This window comes from Natator depressus, chromosome 3 (genome assembly GCF_965152275.1).
Source record: "Natator depressus isolate rNatDep1 chromosome 3, rNatDep2.hap1, whole genome shotgun sequence".
NCBI classification, from domain to species: Eukaryota; Metazoa; Chordata; order Testudines; family Cheloniidae; genus Natator; species Natator depressus.
Genome location: NC_134236.1, coordinates 112,070,497 through 112,085,772, shown reverse-complemented (window position 1 = coordinate 112,085,772; position 15,276 = coordinate 112,070,497). Strand labels below are relative to the sequence as shown.

The 15,276-nt window shown below is 36.3% G+C and overlaps 1 protein-coding gene across 2 annotated transcripts in view; it reads right to left on the bottom strand.

The window, feature by feature from the left end:
• Positions 1-15,276, bottom strand: part of STXBP5 (syntaxin binding protein 5) — a 181,009-nt gene that overhangs the window by 20,500 nt on the left and 145,233 nt on the right. The window contains exons 20-22 of one of the 2 annotated variants that reach the window (XM_074948582.1): positions 12,168-12,230; positions 12,020-12,067; positions 1,084-1,134 (exon numbers count right to left, since the gene is read on the bottom strand). In XM_074948582.1, the coding sequence (XP_074804683.1) occupies positions 1,084-1,134; positions 12,020-12,067; positions 12,168-12,230 (162 nt within the window). The remainder of the gene's footprint in view (positions 1-1,083; positions 1,135-12,019; positions 12,068-12,167; positions 12,231-15,276) is intronic. The other variant, XM_074948583.1, reaches the window with a different exon arrangement.

The following is a 15,276-nucleotide window of genomic DNA, read 5'->3' as shown; positions in this document are numbered from 1 at the left end:
CTGATCATAGCACCCTCATCAAAAAGATTCTTTTTAAGATTTTAATATTTACTGGGGAAGAAAATAAATCAAGGGTTTTTCCAGTTAAATATCGGTAATACCCAAATTTAGTAATTTGTAGACATGATTAGCTACAGATTATATTTTCCTGTCATTAACAAGAATCTTGGAAAATCAGCTTAAAAGCAGTCAATTTTTTTTTTTTTTAATAGAAGTGCCTTAATTATACGGTCTCCAACTGAGCTGCATATTGAAGATAAAACTGAATTGACCCATTACCAAGCGTAAGAGAAGCTAACCAAAATTCTGGTAACTCACTGAAACTGGGGGTTGCAAATGACTTCTTGAATTCTGTCCCTTTGACTTTTGATTTGCATGTACCTTTCTTGTGTGCATTATATAAGAATTCTCCAGTTTCTTTTTCTGAGCAAAATAGGATTGTTGTGACAGATATAAAATTAAATCTATATTTGTGGATTTAATATTCAAGAAAGATGTAACAATGTGCTGAAAAAATATGCTTATTTTAAGCCTCTTTAATTATGCAACTGAATGATCATTTGTGTTTCTAAACTTTAATATGCAAGCTGTACAACTAGAATGTTTACTATGAAATTACTGTACTATGTCTCAACAAAATCCTAAAATAACATTTTCTTATAACAGTTATACATCAACTTAGCTCTACACATGTTAGCTTTCAACATGTTAGTAGCCTGGTTGTAGTCAACTACAAGTGTAACTGTTTGCAGAATAGGACCTTAATTAAAATCTCCTGGGAGGTCTGTAAAACTTCATTTTCCCTGTTATGTGGTTCCAAACAGACAAGACATTTTTCTGGTAATATTCCTCTTGTAACATTCCTGACATCACAAGGTAACTGACATAAGAATTACAGCAGCCTCAAAAAGTCAGATAAAAATTTAACAACTACGCACAAATCTGTGTGCTTACATTAGGATGACAACAACTGAGATTTTACATGTCTATTTAAACACATATTTTGGATTCTTACTTTATGGAAATTTACTCTTCCTATAAAACACAGTTGCAATATGGGTCAACCTTTATTTTTGAACTTACCTAAATCAGGCTTTAGTTCAGTTGGCAAACTTAACTTTCTGGACATCTTTGCTGAAAAATAAAATATATCTTTAAAAGAAATATGATAGTGTTGGCCTTTTTATTAACAGATTGCCATTTTCCAAATGTTTAATACATCACAGATTTAATACAGATTTAAATACTGTAAATTTAAGGAAAACCTAAAAGTAGTTCTAAAGAAATGCCTTTTAGAGAGTTTTTTAAATTACTTCAGTTGTTAAGATGTTTTTCTAACTCAAGCATAGCTAGGATCCAACAGTGGGTTACCTTGTAGAAGACAAGGTAGCATTTTTTTTTTTTAATGAAAAAAGCAAGCCTCATTAAAAATCCATTTCTGGAACAGTTAGGGCGATATTGCTAGATGTCACAGTGAGTGGTGCACTACCAACATGTAGACAGAAAATTGCTCTTTTTATGGACACTGAAACATTGCAAAATTAAGATACCAGGAATGTAAAACAAAGTAATAAAAAGGTGCAACCATGTGTGACAGCTGAACTATCCAATTCCTCAACTTGTGTCAAATTTTGACAGTCATTCACACATATTGTCTTCATATGTAACATAATTTAAAAGCCTACAACTATAAAGACTGTAAAACCTTAAACACAACACAGAGCAACTAAAGAGCCTGCAGTTCCATAACAGTAAATAAATTTCCCTTCACAAAAAGTTTCTTCGAAAGAAATAAGACAACCATTAATTCTCTCTTATCACCACAAGCAATACAACGCATAGATTTTTAAAACCACTCATTTAGGGATTCATAGAGCTACATAACAAAACCTGATTTTTATAAGTGTTCTAATGTTGTTCAGAACTATCTATCAGCCTTGTAATGATAAAGTGAAAATTAAACTAACAACATGGTGAAATTTTACTTATAGAAAACAGTGATTACATTCAGTCCATTTATAAAGCAAGTACACAACTAAAATACTCAAGTTATAACTAACTGCTACTTGAACAATTAATTATCACACTTTTGTCTTTCTTGTGATCAGAAAGGTGATGTGTCTTAGGCACAGGACTGGGACTCAGGAGATTTGGATTTAATTCCCAGCTTGATGTGTTACCTTTGGTAAATCCCTTAAGGCTTGTCTGTACTAGCTGATGTGCAAATTCTAATACACACTAGCATGTCATTCACTAACTGGCATGTGTGTACCCTGCTGGTGGGCACTAAAAGTTCCCTAGTGTGCATTAATGTGTACACTGGGGAACTTTTAGTGCATGCCAATAGGGTCCACACGGACCAGTTAGTGCACATCATGGTATTGCAAATTACAATTTATATTCCAGTTACTGCAGACTAATGCACCACGTAGACAAGCCCTCAATAGGGAAAATAATTCCCTACCTAAAAGAAATGTTTAGAATCCGCAGATAGACAGACTCTTCCCCCACAATTCCCCGAATTCCCTTTGCTGAAAAACAGCTAATTCTCACTTGTCATCTTTGTTGAAATTAAATAAGTGTTCATTTTTTGCACCCACACCGATGATGCATGTGTGAGCTCCCTACTCTTGCAGGGTACAATACCATTCAGTTTTATCCTTCTGAATTTTGTTTCCATATGAAAAAGTCTCAGATTTAAAAATTTAGTATATTCTAGTAGAAGTCCCAATTATCATCAGCTGAACCCTGAGCATATGGGCAAGACTCACCAGCCAGATACCCAGGAAAGAATTTTCTGTAGTAACTCAGATCCCACCCCATCTAACATCCCATCACAGGCCATTGGGCCTATTTACCATGAATAGTTAAAGATCAATTAATTGCCAAAATCGTGTTATCCCATCATACCATCTCCTCCATAAACTTATCGAGTTTAATCTTGAAGCCAGATAGATCTTTTGCCTCCACTGCTTCCCTTGGAAGGCTATTCCAGAACTTTACTCCTCTGATGGTTAGAAACCTTTGTCTAATTTCAAGTCTAAACTTCCTGATGGCCAGTTTATATCCATTTGTTCTTGTGTCCACGTTGGTACTGAGCTTAAATAATTCCTCTTCCTCTCCGGTGTTTATCCCTCTGATATATTTATAGAGAGCAATCATATCTCCCCTCAACCTTCTTTTGGTTAGGCTAAACAAGCCAAGCTCCTTGAGTCTCCTTTCATAAGACAAATTTTCCATTCCTCAGATCATCCTAGTAGCCTTTCCCTGTACCTGTTCCAGTTTGAATTCATCCTTCTTAAACATGGGAGACCAGAATTGCACACAGTATTCCAGGTGAGGTCTCACCAGTGCCTTGTATAACGGTACTAAAACCTCCCTATCTCTACTGGAAATACCTCGCCTGATGCATCCCAAGACCGCATTAGCTTTTTTCCCGGCCATATCACATTGGCGGCTCATAGTCCTCCTATGATCAACCAATACTCCAAGGTCCTTCTCCTCCTCCATTACTTCTAATTGATGCGTCCCCAGCTTATAACTAAAATTCTTGTTATTAATCCCTAAATGCATGACCTTACACTTCTCACTATTAAATTTCATCCTATTACTATTACTCCAGTTTACAAAGTCATCCAAATCTTCCTGTATGATTTCCCAGTCCTTCTCTAAATTGGCAATACCTCCCAGCTTTGTGTCATCCGCAAACTTTATTAGCACACTCCCACTTTTTGTGCCGAGGTCAGTAATAAAAAGATTAAATAAGATTGGTCCCAAAACTGATCCCTGAGGAACTCCACTGGTAACCTCCCTCCAGCCTGACAGTTCACCTTTCAGTAGGACCCACTGTAGTCTCCCTGTTAACCAGTTCCTTATCCACCTTTCAATTTTCATATTGATCCCCATCTTTTCCAATTTAACTAATAATTCCCTATGTGGCATGTTATCAAACGCCTTACTGAAATCTAGGTAAATTAGATCCACTGCGTTTCCTTTGTCTAAAAAATCTGTTACTTTCTCAAAGAAGGAGATCAGATTGGTTTGGCACGATCTACCTTTTGTAAAGCCATGTATTGTGTCCCAATTACCATTGACCTCAATGTCCTTAACTACTTTCTCCTTCAAAATTTTTTCCAAGACCTTGCATACTACAGATGTCTAACTAACAGGCCTGTAGTTACCCGGATCACTTTTTTTTCCTTTCTTAAAAATAGGAACTATTTTAGCAGTTCTCCAATCAAACGGTACAACCCCTGAGTTTACAGATTCATTAAAAATTCTTGCTAATGGGCTTGCAATTTCATGTGCCAATTCCTTTAATATTCTTGGATGAAGATTAACTGGGCCCCCCGATTTAGTCCCATTAAGCTGTTTGAGTTTCGCTTCTACCTCAGATATGGTAATATCTACCTCCATATCCTCATTCCCATTTGTCATGCTACCATTATCCCTAAGATCCTCTTTAGCCTTATTAAAGACTGAGGCAAAGTATTTGTTTAGATATTGGGCCACGCCTAGATTATCTTTGACCTCCACTCCACCCTCAGTGTTTAGCGGTCCCACTTCTTTCTTTGTTTTCTTCTTATTTATATGGCTATAGAACCTTTTACTATTGGTTTTAATTCCCTTTGCAAGGTCCAACTCTACTTGACTTTTAGCCTGTCTCACTTTATCCCTACATGTTCTGACCTCAATAAGGTAGCTTCCCTTGCTGATCCCTCCCATCTTCCACTCCCTGTATGCTTTCTGCTTTTTCTTAATCACCTCTCTGAGATGCTTGCTCATCCAGCTTGGTCTACAACTCCTGCCAATCTGAAAGAAATGTCACTCTAGACATACAAATTCTGAAACACTAAACAATTCATAGCAATATTCCAAGGAGTTTAAAAATAAAGGCTGAAATTGGCACAAGAGATAAAATCCAATTCACAGGTGATCTGGAGTACATGAAAATTTGATGGGTCTTAGATTCTAAGATCCACATCCCTCCTTTTTAAAAAACATCAAGGCAATAAAAATCTAGAATTCCGTATCATGGTTGATAAAAATAAGTTTCAAGATGATTCTGCTGCACATTAGTTTATTAAGGAAAAGAAACATCTACTCTACAAAATGAAAATGTATTTGTTTTATTAATACAAGTAGATAAAACATATTTAAAGGGAAGATAATTATTGCAGAGATGATTGCTGAGGGAGAGATCACAAGGTGCTTAAAATATATAGTCTGTTCACAGCATAACATTTCAAAATATCTAATAGTGTGGACAGTATGTTGAACAAGTTAGGAAAGCACAAAGTAAGAAATGTGAATAATTATTAAAGGTTAAATAAAAATAGTGTCACCTTGCGTATAAACAGAAAATACTTCATAGTTTTAATTAATGAGAAAAAATGGGAAAACCATCTTATTTTTCATTGGTTGTTAAGCTTTTAACCTGCATCACTCACTAGAATACTGATCATTTGTTTTTATTTCTCACTCAGCTAAACAGAAAACATTTGGTCTATGTATCTTATCTCCTTTTTGTACATATTATATTGTGTGCATAGTATGAAATTTGTTGTGCAGAGGAGCTCCCTCTAAGATTGTCTCTATTAGGGAATTTTATAAAAAATGCTCTACTGGTTGTAACACAGGTCAACCTTAAGAAAACCTTCCGTGGCTGGGTAAATTTTGATCATTATTTAAAAATGAGGCATAGCAGATTTAACTAATTCAGCAGTAAAAGCTCTAAAGGCCACATGAGATGTATGTGCACTGTTGTGTAGTAGCAAATATTTACCATGCCTCACTGCACATGTGGTTGTTTTGAGCAGTGGTCAAAGTATTTCCTGTAGTATAGTTTGTAGAAGTAGCTATTAAACCATGTTAAGTATTTGGGCTCCATCTGGATAAAGAGAGCTATATAAATATAAGAGCATTATAATTATTCCATAGAAGATTAGGTTTGGAAGAGACCTCAGGATGTTTAGTCCAACCCCCTACTCAAAGCAGGACCAACCCCAACTGAATCATTCCAGCCAGGGCTTTGTCGAGCTGGGCCTTAAAAACCTCTAAGGATGGAGGTTCCACCACCTCCCTTGGTAACCCATTCCAGTGCTTCACCACCCTCCTCGTGAAATAGTGTTTCCTAATATCCAACCTAGACCCCCCGCACTGCAACTTGAGACCATTGCTCCATAGTTAGCTTTTCATACAATTCAAATGAAAGTTTGGCTATAATAATGAGCCTACAGAAAGAGATATTGTCTGTGCTTTGGTGTCTGAGTCATGTTCATTCCTGAATAGTCCTAGGAGTGTTACTAAAATCATCAAAAGACTAGATAACTAGAATACATCTGGTAAATTTGGAATGGTGACTTCGTGACTCCAGTTTATTTTATATTCTTTGTGCTAACACTGCAGGTGTGTGTGTTTAGGCAAGATTTTTCTTGATCTTGTAACAAACCAATAATTCTAACTCTGACATCAATTTGTTGCTACAGATATTAATCTGTAGGAATGAAGAAGCTTTAGATAAGCACATATCTTCAATAAAATGATTAAAAGGAGAAAGGTTTGTTTTAAGTAGGGCTGTCGATTAATCGCAGTTAACTCATTCAATTCACTCAAAAAAATTAATCGTGATTAATCACACTGTTAAACAGAATACCAATAGAAATTTCTTAAATATTTTGGATGTTTTTCTACATTTTCAAATTGATTTCATATTGATTTCTATTACAACACAGAATACAAAGTTACAGTGCTCACTTTATATTATTTTTATTACAAATATTTGCACTGTAAAAATGATAAAAGAAATAGTATTTTTCAGTTCACCTCATACAAGTACTGTAGTGCAATCTCTTTATCGTGAAAGTGTAACTTACAAATGTAGATTTTTTTTGTGTTACATAACTGCACTAAAAAATAAAATAAAACAATGTAAAGCTTTATAGAGCCTACAAGTCCACTCAGTCCTACTTCTTGTTCAGCCAATCGCTAAGACAAACAAGTTTTTTTATATTTACTGGAGATACTGCTGCCTGCTTCTTATTTACGTCAGCTGAAAGTGAGAACAGGCATTCATGTGGCACTTTTGTAGTCGGCGTTGCAAGGTATTTACGTGCCAGATATGCTAAACCTTTGTATGCTCCTTCATGCTTTGGCCACCATCCAGAGGACATGCTTCCATGCTGATGATGCTTGTTAAAAACATAATATGTTAATTAAATTTGTGACTGAACTCCTAAGGGGAGAATAGTATGTCTCCAGTTCTGTTTTACCTGCATTCTGCCATATATTTCATGTTATAGCAGTCTCAGCTGATGACCCAGCAAACGTTCATTTTCCGAACACTTTCACAGCAGATTTGACAAAACACGAAGAAGGTACCAATGTGAGATGTCTATAAATAGCTACAGGACTCGACCCAAGATTTAAGAAACCAAAGTGCCATCCAAAATCTGAGAAGGACGAGGTGTGGAGTATGCTTTCAGAAAACTTGAAAGAGCAACACTCCGATGTGGAAAATACCAAACCCAAACCACCAAAAAAGAAAATCAATCTTCTGCTGGTGGCATCTGATTCAGATGATGAAAATGAACATGCGTAGGTCCGCTCTGCTTTGGATGGTTATCGAGCAGAACCTGTCATCAGCATGGATGCATGTCCTCTGGAATGGTGGCTGAAGCATGAATCTTTAGCGCATCTGTCATGTAAATATCTTGCAACGCCAGCTACAACAGTGCCATGTGAACACCTGTTCTCACTTTCAGGTGACGTAAACAAGAAGCGGGCAACATTATCTCCTGCAAATTGTAACCAAACTTGTTTGTCTGAGCAATTGGCTGAAGTAGGACTGAGTGGACTTGTAAGCTCTAAAGTTTTACATTTTTTTATTTTTCAGTGCAGTTATTTTTTTGTACCTAATTCTACGTTTGTAAGTTCAACTTTCACGATAAAGAGATTGAACTACAGAGTACTTGCATTAGGTGAATTGAAAAATACTTTTTTTTCGTTTTTTACAGTGCAAATATTTGTAATAAAAAATATAAAGTAAGCACTGTACACTTTGTAATCTGTGTTGTAATTGAAATCAATATATTTGAAAATGTAGAAAACATCCAAAAATATTTAAATGAATGGTATTCTATTATTGTTTAAAAGCATGATTAATCACAATTAAGTTTTTTAATTGCTTGACAGCCCCAATTTTAAGATTTAGACATCTATAAATTTTCTTTAGGGAGACAATTCCTTATGGTCCTGCCACTGGAATAGTATCTATTTTTCTCTTCAGTTAGGTGGGAGCTAGATTTTCAATTATCCTTTCATGAATGACACCTCCTTGCCCTTAATTGCTGCCATGATGGCAGCAGGTAACTGAACACAAGGACAAGATTAATATCTTCCTATGAAAATAATACTTTGCAAGTTAGAGCAATGGGAAGTGTGGGTACCTTCACCTTATCTAATATCCAAGAGTAGCCTGTCTGATGGGCTAAGTCCTCAACAGGTTGGGGACAAAGAATTCCAGAAGCTTATTTTGGAATTCAGAGTTCCTTGTGTGGCAATGCAATGAACTGCAGTCACACCACAAGACAAGTCCCATCTGATTATACAGTTAATAAAGTGAAATGATTTGTTTTACAATAGATCAATAAAATTGGTAACAATAGATGGCACACGTTTTACAAAATATCCCAATCTGTATCCAACTGATCACAATTCATTTTGAAACAATGAAGAGATAAAACATGCAATTATTAATGTCAAATAATGACAAGAGACAGTGACATTCTGTAATATGACAGAGAAAGGGAAGAGATTAAAGTAGCACCATAAGCTCACAAAACAGCCATGCAACATAAACATGCCACATACAATGTACAGTAAACGGCAATGCAAAAAAGTATTTTTGTTTTCACCGACTTCAAGAGATCACTCCTTAATACATTTCAAATGTAAAATTACACAACAATCCTATTCATAGTGGCAACATAAGAACCATGAAGATGGGCATTTTCTAATTCTTCTAGATAGATTCACTGGGCTCCTACATTATTAGTAGGACAGCTGTCTACTCACAACCCTAGTAAATAATTATGAGTGAGATGACAAAATTTTCAATGATTGTACAGTTTATTCAACTGATAGCAGAAATTTCAAGTTACAATGTGGAGTTCATGGACTATATGTAAAGCAAAGATTTTGTCATGGATATTTTTAGGAAAAGTCAGGGACAGGTCATAGACTTCTGTGAACTTTTCTTTATTGCCCCTGACTTTTCCTAAAAATATCCATGATAAAAATGGGAAGGGACTGGGCAGCTGCAGGGTGGCTGGGAGCCCTGGGCTCCAGTGGCGGAGGGGAGCCTCAGGGTCCCCTGCCTGCTCCCCAGCATCAGGGGTCCCCCTGCTCTCCCATGGCAATGACTGGGGAGCTGCCAGGGTCCCCCTGCCCGCTAGCAGCGGTGAGTTGCCAGGCTAACCCCCTCCTATGGTGGCTGGGAGCTTTGGGGGTACCCCCACTGCCCGCAGTGGCTGGGAACTTTGGTGTACCCCCGCTGACCATGGTGGCCGGTTGCCTCAGACGGTGAGGATACCTCACAGCTCCCTGCAGCTGTGGGAGGCGGCACAACTCTGCAGCTCCCAACCGCCGGGCTGAAGACATGGAGGTCTTTGGAAGTCACAGATTCTGTGACTTCCACGACATTCATGACAAAATTGTAGCCTTAATTAAAGGATATATTACACATAGTTAACATCAGGCTCAAGTTAACTCTGCATATCACTTTCTTCCTGAAAGATGCAATTCTTTCAAACTTGTTCTAGAACGTTATTTGAGTTGTGAAGCAAATTCAAGACACTATTCTATTCCCTTAGAAAGACTTTAGAATGGAACAGATGTGTATAATTCTGTATAATTATCACTGATTTGTTTTATTAATACAATAATGCTGCAATATAGTGATGACACAGTAGAAATTACAACATCAGAGTCAAGTTAAACAGCTCAGACAGCCTGGTCAACAATTAACATAACTAAAAGCAATTTTTTGCATAATATAGGTCATTTTATTAAAATATAGAAAAGAACACTCTTTTTGGAACACTTAAGAGGAAGACGATTTACCTCTCTACCAGGCAAAGATAACATGTAAAACCATCAGGTAAAATTTTGCAAGCTGTGTCAGATTACTCTACCGTTGTGTTATAAAACTGACTTCCAACACCCTTCTTATTTCAGTCCTGGGATGTTCAGAACAGAGAGATCCTGTTACATCTGATGCTTTTATTATTGTGGCCAGCTCTCCAATCAGGATTGGGACAAAAATACATCCTCTTTCCACCTTCCTGCTGTCTCTGGTATAGAGTCTTTTTACTAGCTTGAGAGGCATTTCTTACAGTCTCCATATGTGGGACAGGGTAAGCAGACTGCACAACCTCCTCACATCAACATTCATACAACTCTGAATTTTGAGTGCTATATTTTTCCCTTTAGTTGCTGCACTGCCATTACTTGTTGGTCTCCCTTTGTTCCATTCAGGTGCAGAAAAAGTTGTGAGTTGCCAAAGGTCAAACTATAAATCAGAGCCAATAAAAATCCAATTATCTCAACTGCTAGTCTTATACCTTATTCAGCAAATTCTGCTGTTTGTAGATTACTCATAAAATACCTCTATGATAGAGGTAATGGAACCTATGTTCATAGATTACTCATAAAATACCGGTAATGGAACAGATTCTTGTGTATAGAGGGTTCAAACTTTTTGGTGCTTAGCACTCACAATTAAGATAGCTAATGAGTCTATCTGGGACCCTAACTATTAAACTACAATAGCTAGTCATTTGCCAGCCAGCAAGCATTAGAATTCCTCACCAGCCACTTTTGTCTCCGCAGGACTAGGTTTGTGGATATTACTTTATGAAAGAGGTCCAGAAAAGATCGTAAATGTGATAGTGAGGTACCAAAATCCTATGGTGGAAGTTGGACATGTCATTCTGGATTGTCACTTTCAAACTTACTTTCACTCATTGTCTCAACAATTTCTTTATCTGTGGTAAATAATTATTACTACACTATTAGTTATTCTTTCTATGAAGTATACTTATATTCTAAAAGACATTAGAGGTATACCAAACAATCTTGTCATACATAACAACACAGATTAAATCTTTGTAATAAAATATCTCCAAAGGAATATAACTAAATCTTATTGCTACCATACAATGTAGATACAACAAATAAAAATCTTAAAGTACTAATGCTGAAATAAGAATAAATTAGAAAAATGAAGAGACCTTTTCCCAGAATACACCAAATACCCATTTGCCTTATTTCCTTACTGACCATGTGTTAGATAATCAATCCATCATATTTCCATTCTGACCATAAAAGGGTTCATTTCTTAGCTTGCATACAACATAATTCAAACCATTTTTAATTGCAACTTTTATTTAAAAGAATTTATAGACTGGTGACTTCTCATATTATGGCTGGATACCGCTAGCATATACCGCTCTGGGTTATAGTATTGATAATGAGGATAGGTATATATATAGCTCTCGTTCCTTTTTATGCTGAAGGAAAATGCAATCCTACCACTATTTTGAAAACTTGTAGGGAAAACTAGGCCTTATGGATATGGGTGTAACATTTACAAGGAAGTAAATCAGCAACAGTTTCTAAAGTATACTGCACCACAACAAATGTAATAGTATGTTGCAATTTGCATAGACTGAACCCTTCTAATATTTCAGAATAAAGTAGAACCTCTTCTCCCAAATAAATAGGAAGGTGCACATCATATAAATTAAAGTATTAAAACACCATTTCTCCTTGATTTTGTTAATCATTGTGCCCAATATATTTAGCACAGAAGCAGCCCAAAGGATTACCATTTAGCACAGGGAAAGATAGATTAAGAACTAAATAATACACTACAATTTGAAATTTTTTGCTGTTGGGTTAGTGTTGCATAGAGTAAGGCACTAAATTAGGAAGAAAGCAGAATTTTTCTAGTTCCTACCTATATCATTGGCTACCATCTTGGAAAATTTTCTGCCTTTGGTCTTCACTGTAAATAATATTTTAACAAAAAATGTCAAAAACTATAAATGTACTAAAAGGATGAACTGAACAAAATAAATAATGCTGTTAAAATAAAAATACTGTACCCTTTTCTATAAAATTATTCATTTTTTGATCATCATCATCAGAATTGTTTGGAGAACCAGAACCTATATGAGTGAAGACAGAATGAAACAGACATGCAAAATGGACATTCACAAAACAACATGTACAACACTGATTTGACAGAAAGACTATGCATTATATTTAAAAAGTCTTATGAGACTTAACATACTGTCACACTGACTTCACAGCTAAGATACATCAAAGTACTGATCAAAAGATTAGTGAAGCTTTCTGTTATGTGATGGCACTATAGACACCAAACTCTTTGCAATAAAGAAGCATACACAAAAATAAGCAGGTAATCTGAAGCAAAATTACTTATTAGAGCAAGACACACCACCACAACACAGTGCATCTGGGTTATTTTGGTTAGAGACATTTATTTTATTTAATATAAACATTTTAATATGTGGACACCTACTATGTTGGTCTGTAAATAAGAGGACAAAGAATTTATCCAAATTTGGATCTACAGAGCAAATGGAATATGGAGAATCGTTTGGTCTCAAAGAAAGAAATCTGTTTAGAGCAGCAGTTTTATTCTGCAAACACCACCACAACAGAAAACTTTATTCTGCAAGCAGTGGTTCTAAAGACCACAGATGGTGAATGGGCTACGATTTGCGAACCACTGTTTTAGAGACATTTAACTTGGTGGCTTTTTTAATCTTATTAAAATACCAAACACTGCAGGTTTTTATACCACTAAAAAAAAACCACACCAATAAAAAGGACAGAAAGTGTTACAAGGGTATTATTTTCTTACTATTTTAGGTGTCCAAGCATGGCACTTTGTATATTTTATGCAACTTTATCCAGGGCACTGGATGAGGGAAACAAAGTTTAATGCTTTTATAATCTCTTTGTTTTGGTTTTCATTTTGTTTCTGCTGTAATTTAGTTCTCGGTGTCTCAAAACTAGAGGATGCTCTGCCAACTAGCAAGGGCATGAAGCTTTTTTTATAGCTGTAAATCTGTGTAACCACGCAGTGGAGGAAGTTAGAGGGTAACTGAAGTTGCAGCTCTGTTCGTTTGGAAGACTGAAATTGTCACACCATTCATGCTGTAGCTTCAGTTGACCGAAGAGGTCTCAGACTTTCAGTCCCGAACACTGATCTTCCAGACTGTTGTACAACCAGTCTCCTAATCAAGCTCTGGTTGAGCATTATTTTATAACTGTAAGCTCCAAAACCATATTCACTGAATTTTTAAAAAATGCCAAGCTTAATAAAGTTAAAGTTATATTTGGATATTGCAGTCTTACCCCATAGCTAGTCTCTCCCTAACTAGACACCAAAATCTGCCTTCTATTCTCTGCAGCTTTAGTCTATCAGTGTTTGATCCTCTGATTTCTTCTGGAGCTCCCAAGTTCTGACAATATCCACTCCCCACCTTCCCAGCATCTCATAGCTCCTCCCCAGTCTTGTTGCCCTCTCTAAGGCCTTGTCTACACTACTGTGGTAAGTAGACCTAAGTTACGCTACTCCAGCTAAGTGAATAATGTAGCTGCAGTTGACATAGCTTAGGTTGACTTACTGCGGTGTCTACACCATGCTGAGTTGTCGGGAGATGCTCTCCTGGTGACTTACCTTAATCTTCTCGTTCCAGTGGGGTACCTGAGAGTGCTCTGCAGTCGATTTAGCGGGTCTTCACTAGACTCACTAAATTGACCCCTTCTAAATTGATCACAGCATCATCGATCCCCAGTAATTGTAGACATGGCCTAAGAGTGCCTCTGTGAAGCCAACAACTTATTATCTCCAGCCCCATAGATCCCATTTCTCCATTTTCTGTTACTGCAAATTAAATTTTTAAGTTATCTTAAGAAGCCCACTTCTGAATTTTAATCTAATTCAAGACAAAACATACCCAAGATGTTTGTTTGTTTTTTATTACCTACCCAGTAGAGTGTGTTAAATTTCTGCACTATGCATGTATATTCTTTGGTTCTTCTATGACAGAATACAGGTAGAATTTATTTAAATACTGTACCTGACCCCTAATTCAGACAGAAAAATTTGATTGGGGGCGGGGCAGGGGAGAGATTATGTTAAATGAATTTACTGAAATTTTTGAATTTCAAATTTAAGTACAGTGTTGAATCCAGTGTTTTTTTCCTCATAAAGTCTTTGAAGACTGGTGATAAGCTGGAAATACTGATCAAAAAACCCACCCTATTTCTTTTCTTCTTTATCACCTTCCCAGTCTTCTTCCTTTCTTTGTTTTCCAGGTTTTCCTTGCTAAGGAAAGTTAGTTTAAGGTTCACTATATTCCTTCCACCTGCAATGTCTAAATAAAGGTTTTTCTGGGGCCCATGATACCTGACTTTCACAAAAGATGCTAATCCTTGCAGGATGAATATTTTTGGGTGTCTCCTTATTTCTCTACCTTTCCTTTCCTCCCTATATGTTCCCCATGCTTGTTTCTCTTTGCTTGCCCTCTTCTCATCCGTGAAATGTCTACTTTTTCACCTCTTCCGGTTGTCAGCCTTTTCTTGTGAAACACTCATTTACTCCTAAAATTGCTGTCTTTTGAAAAAACAAAAGAAATCAACAAAACCAAAACAACCCACACATACCAAATAATTATACCTCAGTTAATATTTTACAGTTCATTTATATTAATCCTTTTATTGGAATTATCTCCTTAGCTCTCTTAACTGAATTATTATTTTTTTTAATCAAAACTTGTCTTAAATTTAAATGTCCAGGTTAGGTCATTTTACGTACTCTACCTGTCAAATTCAAGTAGTTCAGTTAGAACTATCACCAGCATCACCTAAAATCTAGGTAGAAGTATTTCACTGAAACAACAGCAGAATACAGTAAGTGGATCATAGATTTTTGCATCTACTGGACATGGTGGGGGGTGAGCGTTTTTTTGTTTGGTTACACAAATAGGAAGCACATCTTTGAATCCAAATGAGGGAAATACTTCTCTACACCAGAGTACAGGGTAGCCCAAAATCAGGTTTAACACTTCAACAAACTCTGTATTTAGGTAACTATTTATATCATAGCAACACACTTCTTTAGTAGAATTTGGTTTTAAAATGTGAAGTAGAGTTAGTCTGTTTGTTTTTAAATGTAAA